The following is a 13,065-nucleotide window of genomic DNA, read 5'->3' on the forward strand; positions in this document are numbered from 1 at the left end:
ACTTCTAGTGTTAAGATGCCCGGATGGGGGTGGGGGCTGGGAGGTGAGGAGGAAGTACAGCAAGAATTTTCTACTGTGGTCCTCTTATAAAGGGGAAAAATACTTCCCGAAACTCTGGAGCAGATTTGCCCATATGTCTCATTGGCTAACACTAGGTCTCATGTCCATCCCTGGATCAGTTCCTAACAAATGGGAATGTGATTACCTTGGACCAATCCTTCATGGCTGGCAACCAACAATGTCTTACAGGAGGCAAATAATAATATGCTCCACTCTGGAGCAGAAAACCAACTTTTGTAATACATTACCTCATTTGGAGAGGAGGGAAGTACTTAAGTGAGGGGAAAATTCTCAAAAGAGGGAAATGAGAAGGAGAATGGGGAAAAAGATAAGAAGGTATTTTTCCAAATGCAGCCATTAAAAAGCATATTGTTAAAAAAAATTATTACGAAGAATATGCGGTGAAATGGGGAAATATCCACAGTGCGTTGTAAAATGTTTTAAAAAGATCACAAAACAATGTGCATAGGACAAAAATCATTTGGATCATTAGTCAATAACCTCTAGGCACTTGTGCTTTGTATTTTTTTTTTTTATGCAATGCTGATTTTTATATCCTGCTCTGAAAAAAGTTATAATTAACATTGCTATTTGTAGTTTCAATTCCCGATGACTTTCCACTGTGGGTTAATAATAGCCATCATGGTGACATAATGATTCCTTCTTTCAGACTGTCCATTTAGTCATTGCATTGTCCTTCAAATACCAACATTTCCAGCCTCGGTGAAAATTAGTTGTTCTTTTCTTATTTCTAGTTAGTTGAGACCGATTCTTTACTTACTTCAGCATTATCATCACTTCCAGGAATGAATAATATATGGATTCTTTTCATTCTCTCTTTAGAATACATATTTTATTAATAAAATTGGCATACAAAGCCACTTTTATTATGCTTTTATCCAGTTGCCTAGAAGCAGTAAAAATAGAAAGTCAGCACTTGCAATTAGGGGCCTTGCCTTTGTTTCTGCCGAAGAGTCCCAAGGCGATGTGTTGCCCTTACTCAGTTATCCCATTCCCACCCACCCCACCCCTGGCTGGGGCACAGTGTGATGAAGTGACAGAGAATAGGAGACAGCTTGACTGGAACAAAGCTCACATGTGACTCTGGCAGCTCATCTCCAGGTCCTCCCATTTATTGTTTGCTTTGAATTCATGAATTACAGCTTTCCAGGTGATCTGAAGTTTTAAGGAACCGGCTTTAACCCCCCTCTTGCTTTGTCAGAATTTGTTTTGCCCTTTGTGATTTAGATGTGATTTTAGGCATTCTTTGGGGACTCCTGAGGACCAAAATGAGAAGTGGGGGGAACCTGTTGATAAAGCAGTCTTTGCAGCCCATTGTTGTTGTTGGGAATTGATCAGTGGAAGCATGAAGGAGCTTCTGTCAAGTTTTGAAGTAGAATAAAGGTGTGTACCATACAGTCAGCTTGATGTGGAGACATTCAGCAGATTCTCCCTGTGCACAGAAATAGGAGTGAGTGAAGTCACCAGTGTTTGAAGGACCTGCCAGCTGACCCAGACGTGGCTTCGTTATTCACTACTCCATTGCTTTGTGCAGTAATATCATACCATACTTTACAGGTGAACTGTGATTTTAAAAGATCCTAGGACTAAATCTGGCAATTCCACTTCTGGGTATGTATATCCCAAGTAATTGAAAGCAGGGTTGCAAAGAGATATTTGTACGCCCACGTTCGTAGCAGCATTATTCACAGTAGCCAAAAGGTGGAAACGACCCATATGTCCATCAACAGATGAATGTATAAGCAAAATGTGGAATATACATACAATGGAATATCATTCGGCCTTAAAAAGGAAGGACATTCTGACATATGCTACCACGTGATTGAATCTTGAGGACATTTTGCTAAGTGAAGTAAGCAAGTCACAAAAAGACAAATACAATATGATTCTAGTTACACTGAGGTATCTGGAGTAGTCAGATTCATAGAAATAGAGAGTTAGGAGAGTGGTTGCCAGGGTCTGGAGAGGAGGGAGAAATGGGGAATTGTTCAATGGGTATAGTTTAAGTTTTGCAAGATGGAAAAATTCTGGAGCTTGGTTGCACCACAGTGTGAATAAACTCAGTACTGAACTCTACACTCAAGAATGGTTAAGATGGGGGCACCTGGGTGGCTCAGTCATTAAGTGTCTGCCTTTGGCTCAGGTCATGATCCCAGAGTCCTGGGATCAAGCCCCACATCGGGCTCCCTGCTCCGCAGGAAGCCTGCTTCTTCCTCTCCCACTCCCCCTGCTTGTGTTCCCTCTCTCACTGTGTCTCTCTCTGTCAAATAAATAAATAAAATCTTAAAAAAAAAAAAAAGAATGGTTAAGATGGTCAGTTTTATGTTATTTGTATTTCACCACGATTAAGAATTTTAAAACATATAGTCATGATCCACAAAAACAAAAAAAGATTCTAGGACTAGCCCTAGAATTGTCATTATTATTATTGTCATTATTATTAAAGGGCTCTCCTTTCTTTATGGCTTTTACCATCACCCTTTATGTGTAAGCGATCGTGATCTTTTATTTCTATTCCTAATCATAACCCCTACCTTAAACCAACATGGTGTCAGTTTAATGTAAAATACCTTTGTTGTATGTGATCCATTTTAGACTCTAGACTCCTGTAATACCCTCCATAGAAAACAAGCTAGATAGGAGGCCTTTGTAGGAAACAAATCATTATGAAGATACTTGAAACTTGAATAACAAATTTGAAAACACTGTAATTTACACATTATAAGGAGGACAAAAATGATTGACTACAGGTTGTGTATGTCTTATTTTTAGTTTTTAAATAGATAGGCTGTTGATGTACATTTTTGTCACTAAAACCTTGAGGACATGACTATGTCAACATAGATAAAGCCAAAAATCCAGAATTGTCCATTGAAAGCTGTTATTTGTGTGATTTACTATATGGTATAAATTGGGTGTTTTAGTGTCTTTTGGAACTAATTACACTATGTAGTTGGAAAAAAAGACCCAATGATAAAAGTTTTTCCCATTAGAAAAGCTTGAGGTAAGTTTTCAGTTTGTTTGTTTGTTTGTTTTTTGAAGAAATAACAGGATTGAACCTTTAGAACACCTATAAGAAATTATTACACAGCTTTACAGATTTCTAGTATTCAGACTGAAGTCCAGAATCTTCTAAGGGGGTGACCAAGGACAAAACCCCACCCAAAACCACTGGGAGCCAGACTTCATTCCATGATGGTGTCCTGTTGAAACATGCTTCAGAAAGATACAGAATGAGGACACCAAGTGACTGTTAGGTATCCTAAGTATGACTAGATGTTTAAACCTTTGCTACCAGAATTGTGCACTGTAATGTAAAAATCTCTGTTTAACATAAAGAGCCTTAATTGGCAGTATCCGTAGTTTCATTGCCTTGTATCACCAGGATTACTGTGAAATATGTATCTTGTATAAGATTAATTTAGATTAAAATCTTGAGGAGCTAATTTAAAAGTATGTCTCACAATACTATAAACTGAGATCGAACAGATAATAAACTTAAGTAAAGAATCCTTTGAAATGTCTTTGATCCAAGCACTTCTTGTGATTCTGAAGGAAAGGTGTTTTTCCTGCCTTGTTTAGTGTTAGTGTTTTATTCATTCATATCATTCTCAGGAATTGGGACCATGTCTTATTCTTCTTTTTGATTGGAGTCCCTGACATAGCAGAGTGTATTCTCCCTTCGAGATTAGGTGTTCCAGTGAATGACAGTTAAAGATTGAGGAGGGTTCAAACATAACGCTTATTGTAAGTCTATAACGTGCATCAACCTACCTCACAGGTGAATTACTGAAGATAATGAGACTTGGGCAAAAAATTTCTAAATCATTTAATTTAAAGCTCACATAGTTCCCCTGGATATTGTAGGGGAACTGTAGCTGGATATAGTAGGTTTAAAAGAAAACCCTATTGGCTCACCGAAAAATTTTTTTAAATAGCCTAATAAAATCTAAAGAATGGTAATCCTTATGTAAAATCAACTTCCCATACATCTATAAGCATCATTTACATAGAATCAGTGTTAGTGCACTTATATGGGTTGGCACTACTTAAACTGTGCTGGTCGTAATAGATACAATGGTGACAAGTCATTTTAATGTACCCCAGACTTTAAATGAAGGGGAACTAGACTCTCAGTATAAGTTCCAAAATAACGCAACTAAAACCAAATAATAATGATTATGGCATATCCCAGGGAGGAAAACCATGCCGCTATTAAAAATCATGTTGCATTAAAAAAAAAAAAGATATATTGTAGAAGAATTTTGTTGACGTGGCAAAAATATTCATAATGAATCATGAAGTGTTTTTAAAACAATCACAAAATGATGTGTACAGAATAATGATCATTTTTATTTATAAATACAAGTGTATATTAATATTCTTTATATGTGCTATACGTTATATATAATATTTATATATGTAAATACGATATACTTATACTTACAAATACAGCAACATCTGTAATTTTTGGAAGACCAGAAAGACATAAATTATTTAACAGTGAAGTTTTCTCTGTTCTCTGAATGGTAGGATTTTGAGTGATTTCTGTTCTTCCTCTGGATTTTTTGAAAAATATTTTATTTATTTATTTATTTATTTATTTATTTGAGAGAACGCGCGCTCACACGTGAGCAGAGAGAGAGAGAGGGACAAGCATACTGCGCACTGCCATCTCATGACCCGGAGATCATGGCCTGAGCCAAAATCAAGAGTTAGACACTTAACCGACTGAGCCACCCAGGCGCCACCTTCCTCTGGATTTTTTTAAAAATTTTATGTTTCTGCATTAAGCATGTACCAATTTAATAAGAAAGACGTAGTACATCCTATATAAATAAATACCGAAATAAAAGCAATACACACTTTTTTTTTTCCTCTGGTTCAGGCTTTTTATAAACTTTAGATGGGCTTTATTATTAATTACTTCAAATTTTAACATTTTTATTCTGCTAATTGTCTGCTTAAAGCATCTGAACACTGAAAAATGAACCAAACAGATTTATTCTTTGTACAGTGTTAAATGGGTGGTGTTTAGCATATATAAGAAGGGAAAGATGATAGGCCGGCATGGCATTACTTTGGGTTAATCATGCTGTTTGAAATCCAGGGCTTATAAGTCACGTGCATACGTTTCCAGTAATGACTGATTTGCCCCAGTGCTTTCGTTAACATTGCATGCTTCATTTTCACACTGGAAGTGTGTGTATTGTGAGGTGTGTGACTTGCCATGGTTCTCAGGTCCTGAAGGACTGACCCTCACCAGTGCAGTTTTTGCCAAGAGTTTTGCCTTCGAAAACCTAGAATGTAAACCCTCCGAGCCAGAATGTCCATGGAGGTGCATCTCAAAGGGATTCTAGTACACCTGGGACATTGCATACCTCTGCTCAGTGCTTTGTTTCCAATGCTAAGGATTCAGCAAGTTCCTGATGGCACTGGCCACATTGTCTTACAGTTGTTTTTGACTGTCTCCCCTGGGGAAACAGGACACTTGAATGATTGTCATTCATTGAATGCTTACCACGTGCCAGAACTGCACCACCCACTTTGCATACGGTACTTCATGTAATCTCATAATACTATAAAAAATAAGCACTATCTTGTCTTCATTTTATAGAAAACTGAGGCTTTGGTTTTCAACAAGCTGGCGTGTAAAGACAGAACTCCCAGCTCTGAACGAAAAACCAGGACCGTGAACCAATAACCAAATATGGTCCAGCTGGTGAACAAGTGTGTCCTTACAGTCTCAGCCGGCTCTGAGGCCCATGATGCTGCCCTCCCATTTTTCTAATCCTTATATGAACAAAATAATTCCATCCTCCCTTGTGTACACCATTTGCACAATATCTTGGAGGGAAGGTCAATCTTGTTAGCCCGAGATTTCGAAGGATCCAGTGGTCAGCATCTTAAATTCCTACTTTCAGACACTGTTTCTGAGGTTTAAATCTTCTCTCTAATTTTACCGGTTCCATAGTTAGAAAAAGATGTGACACTGGTTTATTTTTTGAACACCCCCCCCCCACCCCGTCTCCATGCCAGTTGATAATGATAGCAATAAGAGCTGCCATTTATTGAACGCTTACTACTACGCTAAGTGCTTTACAAACAGTGATCCTCTGAAGTAGGTTTTGTTGCTTCCCCATTTTACAGATGGGAGAATGGAGCCTTGGCAAGATTGAATGGCTTACCTGGCTTCACGTACTCATTCAAACATTGATCTAATAAAGGAGTGCTTTGAGGATTTGAACCCACTTTTTCTAGGCTATAGTTGGAATCAAGACTTATCTCTTGGCTAGTGCTGTTACTTGGGGCTAATTATTTACACCTGGGAATCAGTTTCTAGGCCTGTGAAATGGAGGTAATGCTATTATTTACCTCAGTGTTGGGTTGTATATTGAGTTACTAAACAGAATGTGTTTAGAACAGTGCTTGACATGTAGTGACTGCTTAGTGTTCGGTGCTATAAAAGTAGTAGGAATTACCATTAATATTATTATCATTTACTGGATTTTAATTGTTGAAATAACATATTGAACCATATAAAGGTGTATGAGATAAAAAATGTCTCCCTCTTATCACTTACTTCTTCTCCCCAGTTCACTACAGACACCAGTTTGGTATTTATCTTCCAGAATATTTCCCATACCATCTGAAACTATTTTTAAAGTTTACTTTCATTAATAAAATACAGGTCAATGTGAAATTTTTTGTTAGTGACCTTGAGAATGGGAGACTGGAGAGGTAGGAAAGGAGACGAATTCATTTATTCATCGAATGCTTTCCAGCACTGAGGATTCAGCCTGTTGAAATTTCTGTTGGGACAGTTTATTGATTTTCTTTTTTGGTTTTATTTAGGATATGATGTTTCAGCTTCTCCGAGGTCTAGACTTTCTTCATTCTCACCGAGTAGTGCATCGTGATCTAAAACCACAGAACATTCTGGTGACCAGCAGTGGACAAATAAAGCTGGCTGACTTCGGCCTTGCCCGCATCTACAGTTTTCAGATGGCTCTTACCTCAGTGGTGAGTGAGAAAGTGCTATTCTTTGATTAAGCTTATGTTTCCTCTTTTAAATGACGAACTGCCCCCATACCATGCCCCTAAGATTATTACTGCCTGTGCTCAGTTGGTGGACAGAATGTCTTTGCACTTTTTAAAAAGCAGGGCTAGAAAGAAAGGATTTTGCTTACCACTACAGATGCATCCAGACTGGGCTTGTCACAGACAGGACCCATTGCAGAAACCATCCGTTACATTGTCACCACTAGAAAGGAATCAGTTACAAGTTTCCAAATGCTTTTTGCCATAACCACTGTTTTCAGAGCTGCATACACAAAATCTGGGGAAACACAGCTCAAGGGTTTAGGGAAGCAGAGTCCCAGGAACGCTGATCTGTCTGTAGCATCCTGGTTTGAGAAACAGCCAGGTACCTACACAGGTGTGTGAAAGCACTCTTCTGAAGCTATGGTGCTGACTATGAAGGAGAAATTGAATTTACAGTGAACTAGGTTGGCCCACGAATAAGCAGCAGCCTCCCCCCACCCCACCTCCGCTGCTGGGTGATGCCTTCGTCCAAGCCAAAATACAAAGGGTAAACCCAAGGGCCTGTTTTGTCAAAGAGTGACAGTTATGGTATCCTAGGGTTTTTTTCCCTCCTTCAGACACAAAACCGTGAAGTAGGCACTGAGAACTTTTATCTTTGGAAGACCTGTTTTACATGCAGTGAATTCATGCAGAGATGCAAAAAGCCAGGGAATATCCCTTTACTATGCTGCTTACTTGGGGTAGGAGGTTGATGCCAAGAATCCCCTTGGGTCCATGAAGACTATAAAAATTGTCCTCCAAGCATTAGATGGAGCCTTAAAAAAAAAGACTCTTCTTGGGTCAATATGTCATTTTTCACATAGTCCATTTCTAGCCTTGAAGCGATTCTCCGTCGGGGCGGCACTGCCCTGGGGGGCGGGCATCGCTGAGAAATGTATGGCAGCATCTTTGGTCATCCTAATGACTTGGGGGATGGCAGTGACCACTAGGAGGCTGATACTCTGCCCACCAAAAAATTGTGTACCCGAATTCGCATAATGCCTCAACTGAGGAATAGACAGAAGGGGAGTTGGAAATTCTCTGAGATATCTTGGCTTAGGAAAACATTCAGTTTACAAAAGTGTTCCATTTCCCCACCGCCAAAATACGGTTACTACAACCTGGACACATAAGACCGCATACTTTCCCAACATTTTATGCTTTACCTAGGGCGTCAGAATTTTTACAGAGGTTTCCTTGGAGTGTGTCACCATTGTTGAAAGAGAAATCATGGTTTTGGGGAGACAAAGCACAAGACGGTATTTCAAGGATACGCCTCAGCTTTGGGCTGGTTCGAGTGAGCCCTTGTATTCTTATATAATCACAGCCGAACTGCTGAGTCTGTGTGTTTCCCCAGTGGGAAGGGTTAGGTAGGCTGTGGGCTTCCCTAGAATATAGTTGTGCATGTTGTTTGGCATCCCTGAGGAAAAGTTTAAATAGGCTTTGTGATTCCAGTGGTCATTGGGGAAGCAAATGGAAGGAACTGATCTCCTTGGGTACTTTAATTGAGGGAAGGATGAGGCATAACTGAGACAGACTCTTTATTTTGATTCCCCCGAAATGGGCACAAAAAACCATAAGTAAAAACAGGAAACCCAGTTGGGTTTTTCTTTATTTTTTTTTTATTTTTATTTTTTTGCTTATTAAATTTGAGGAATGATAGCCCAGTTTGTGCGTAACATCAATTAACATTCCATTCTTGCTGAAAGTTGATATGTTCAGACAGGAAAATGTAGACAAATTATTTCACAGAGAAAAGGGGAAAGGCAGTCATAAATACCTGATTTTTCAGTGTCTAATTCGTACTGCATACTCTGTATTTCATATGGTGACATGAAGTAAAAAATACTAGCAACTGGGAAAGACACTGGAACAAATTTGACATTATTTGCAAGAACGATAGCTGGAATTTAATGTCAGTAATAAAGGTTATGATTCCTAAAGGGTACTGCATTTAAAATTTTTCCCATTGTTTTGTGTTTTTCTATTTAAGGAAAAGTCCGTTTAGTATAGTGCTGCATTAGTTACCGTATATGTGGTGATATATAAAGACTTAGAATCAGTTTTTCAGACTGAACTGCTATTTATTTTTAGAATTTCTTGAAGAGAAAAAGACTGTGCTCCACTTCCTGGAAATACACATTTTTTAGAGGGTTATGTCATACAGGACCTGGGAATCAACTTAATCTGTGGAATGTTAAAGGAATTACAAGTTAACTGATTCGAAACTGGCATCGTACAGCCATGAGAAATGCTAATATATTAGTTCTCTTCCAAAGCCTGACTCAAATGTCCCCTTCTGGTACTCCCTGCAGAAATCAGTCCCACCTACCTCAAACTTCAGTGGTTCAGAATGACATCTTACTCATGTCTTTCATAACACCGTTTTCTCTCTTGGTTGTAATTATTTTTAGGGTCTTCTATATCAGGCTGTATGCTCCTGGAAGGAATTGGCCTTTTGGGAAGAAATTTAGGACCGTTTAAGAGTGGACAATTGTCGTAGCTGTGGGTGGTGCGTAACTTAGGGTGTGTAACAAATACCTGTTTATTTAAAGGTTGTAGAATGAAGACGTGAATGGCTACAGCGAATGCCTCAGACTCAGGCAGGAGGGGCCCCTGGCCTGGATGTCACACTGGCCCTGTACCAGCCGGGCCTCCCTTCGTGGAGCATCGAATCCAGGCTGCCAGGGAGATGCTCCAGCTAGAGTCTGAGACCCCCCTCTCCCTTCCCGCCACACTCAGGGCATTGCAATTCCCTGACCCGAATGGGTCCTTCCTCCTGACAGCAGATTGTACCACTTGTGTGTCCACCCAAGTCTGAGGGCAACAGCTTGCAGACAAACGGGCAGAGTGTGCACATTGGGATGGGAATGCATGTAAATATGCGTGTGAGACCTCTTGTGGTGTAGGAAGGAGCTGGGGACTGTGGAGAGCGGTGGGACCTTGTTACACTTAATACCTGACGTGGGTTATTTCTATCAGAAATTTCTCTGAAGCCATGAAAATCCACTCCTGGGACCAGTATTGAAATACTACTACGTTTGTGGAAAAACAAAGAGAGTAGGTTACAGGGAGGTTCTTTCCATTGCACATAAGTGATGTGTGTAAGGATCATGACTCACGGGTTATATAATCTTGGTGACAGAAGTGTTTCAATAACATATGCTTATTCAACAGAATGACAACAAGGCTAGCTAAAATTATATTTAGGTTCATTCTAAAGTTGGCATTTCTGAGTACTTCCCGTGTCAAATGCAGTGTATGGTGCAACTCGTTTTTGTCTGTCAGGATAAAAGAGAAAAATAGAGAGCAACCACTCAGCCAGCAGTTTTGGCCACACCTGGCTGTGCTCGCAGGTCTGACCCGGAGAGTCTGAGGAGCAGAGCCTGGGACATCACCAGCAGTGTGATGACTCTGATCATCATGAAGCGCTGTGAACAGCAGCTCAGGGAGGGAGCAGTCTTCACATCTCTTCACATGTCTGTGATGCAAAATCGTTATTAACCGCTTTTCCGAATTGGACCGTACGGCACGCAGGGTGATACGGTGCTGTTGCTGTTAGATGCAGTGTTTGGAGAACTCCTCGCCAACCACCTTTGCAAGTGGGGAAACTGAGACTCAAGACAAGCAGTTTGTGACCAGGTTAAGTCTGAATTCACCAAGTAGATCATAAATAGCTCAGGAAAATCAAATGTCTGTATTTCTGGCTCTCACCTACCATCCCCTCTCCCTTCCTCCTCTCCACACCGTAGGCTCCAGTACGTCAGAGGGTATGAGACTATGTTCTGTGGAATTACTGGGTTCTACAAAGGGCATCCAGAGATTCCACAAATGTTCCAATAGTCTGTTCTTTAAAATATATTTGAAGTCTTGTTAGAATTGTAATCAAAAAACAACTAGCTCATGCCACATTTTGACACAGTGGAGAACACTAAGGCATGAACTTGTACCTTCTGGCTAACTTACCTTTTTTGTTGTTGAGAGAGAGAGAGAGCAGGGGGAGGGGCAGAAGGAGAGAGAGAATCCCAAGCAGGCTCAGTCTTACGACCCTGAGATCATGACCTGAGCCAAAATCAGGAGTCAGATGCTCAAGGGCCTGAGCCACCCAGGCTTCCCCTGGCTAACTTATTTTTTTTATGTAGACCTCATAATAAAACTTCGGCCAAACTTGTGCAGACTTGAACGTCTCGTAAATGGATTGTTGCTTCGGGAGAGCCAGACATTCTCTTGATTCACTCCTGTGTGTGTCCACCCCCTTAAAATCACCCGGTTGCATAATTGCGACAGTGCACACACCATGCTGCGCTCACTGTACGTAAGACTTTTCCGAGGGCCGCCCAGAGCAATGCCAGTATTGATGGTTTTACATCCGCGTGTATTTGCCAGACCACCCAGACACTCCCCCAGGACCGTCACTAGGAAGCTGCCTGTGGATAGAGAGAAGTCGACACCTGAAAATGAGGTCGTTCCTTTTCGTGTCTCTGTAACTCCACGTGCTGAGATAAAGTCCAGGAATGGCCTGCTGCAAACCCATCTCTGCTCTGCAGGGAACAGCCTTACAGTGACTTTTCAGTGTAGTTGGAGGGCCTTTCTACAACCATTAGACAAAAGGTACAATTAGCATTTTTCCTCCAGTGCTTGTGTGTAAGACACATAGTTTGGAGGAAAATTCCACTTTGTACCATAACGGAAAAGTAAGAAGTTTCTCCCGTCTTTTTAGTGACTTAATGAAATTCTCACTAAGTGAATTATATTCCCCTTCACCAAGGGTCTTTTTTTTCCCCACATCATCTATCCTATTAAGAGACACTTGTTGTGGGGGTGCCTGGGTGGCTCAGCCTGTTAAGCACCCAACTCTTGATTTCAGCGTGGATTGTGATCTCAGGGTCATGGGATCCAGCCCCGTGACCGGCTCCCTGGTCAGTGCGGAGTCTGCTTGGAATTCTCTCTCTGTGCCTCCCCCCGAGCTCACTTGCTCACTCGCTCTCTTCTCTCTCTCTCAAATAAAAAAATAAAATCTTTAAAAAAGAGAGAGAGAGAGACACTTGTGTTCTGAAAACCTCTTCCTCTCTGTAGAAATCCCCAAAGGACAAGTAAACAGTAAACCTGGGAAGACTTTCATTTGACAGCTCCACAAATTAGAAAAACTCACTTGGGGAATAAATGATTCCCCAAATTACTGTACTTCAGATCATTCATTTATTTAATACCACAATTATTACAAAAACTCAGAATTCCTCACATCCCGATCTTATGACTCTAGCAGTGGATGGTTTCCTACTCTAACCCTAGTTTGGTAGCATTTAGTAAACCCTGGAGGAACTTTGCGGATTCAGAAACTTTTTGATGAGCCAAAGGGAGAAGAATAATGAAATGGAGTCGTAGCATTCAGTCAACAAATAATTACTGATCACTTCCTGTGTGCCAAGCACTGTCAGCAAACCTGAGGGGTGATGGGGACTAGGACAAGGTCTTTGCTCTCATGGAGCTCCTCATCAAAATGAGGAGACAGATCTTCATAAAATAACCACAAAAAGCAATGTATAGTTAGCGACGGACGTGCATTAAGGGGAAGGGACACAGTCCGATCAAGTCCTATGTCTCAGGAACCCTCCTGGGCTGGGGGTCAGGCCAGGAAGCAAGATGCCCAGGGAGGTCAGCAGCATCGTCCTGTCGGAACCGGCCTGGAGGCAGGCCCCCTGGATATGCACATCACAGAGTCTGTGCTCATTCTGTCTGTCTGTGTCTGGAATAGTTCACTTTAGAGCACCCCGCCGGCACCACCAACTTGACAAAGTGAAGCGGGACCAGAGATGGGAGAACAATGTCATCTTTTACGGGAGAAAATAAATTGTTTATGCTTGTTTCCTCTTCGTGCGTGCTGTATTTCCTATGGAGACC

General features: G+C 40.8%; 1 protein-coding gene across 4 annotated transcripts in view; it reads left to right on the top strand.

Moving 5' to 3' along the window:
• The window catches only part of CDK6 (cyclin dependent kinase 6), a 240,900-nt gene that overhangs the window by 108,442 nt on the left and 119,393 nt on the right, over positions 1 to 13,065 (top strand). For all 4 annotated transcript variants that reach the window (XM_045864706.3, XM_045864708.3, XM_045864707.3 and 1 more), the window contains exon 4: positions 6,937 to 7,104. In XM_045864706.3, the coding sequence (XP_045720662.1) occupies positions 6,937 to 7,104 (168 nt within the window). The remainder of the gene's footprint in view (positions 1 to 6,936; positions 7,105 to 13,065) is intronic.

Source organism: Mirounga angustirostris, unplaced genomic scaffold, assembly GCF_029215605.1.
Source record: "Mirounga angustirostris isolate CCGP_5_RB_7025 unplaced genomic scaffold, mMirAng1.0.hap1 SCAF_12, whole genome shotgun sequence".
In the NCBI taxonomy this organism is placed as follows: domain Eukaryota; kingdom Metazoa; phylum Chordata; class Mammalia; order Carnivora; family Phocidae; genus Mirounga; species Mirounga angustirostris.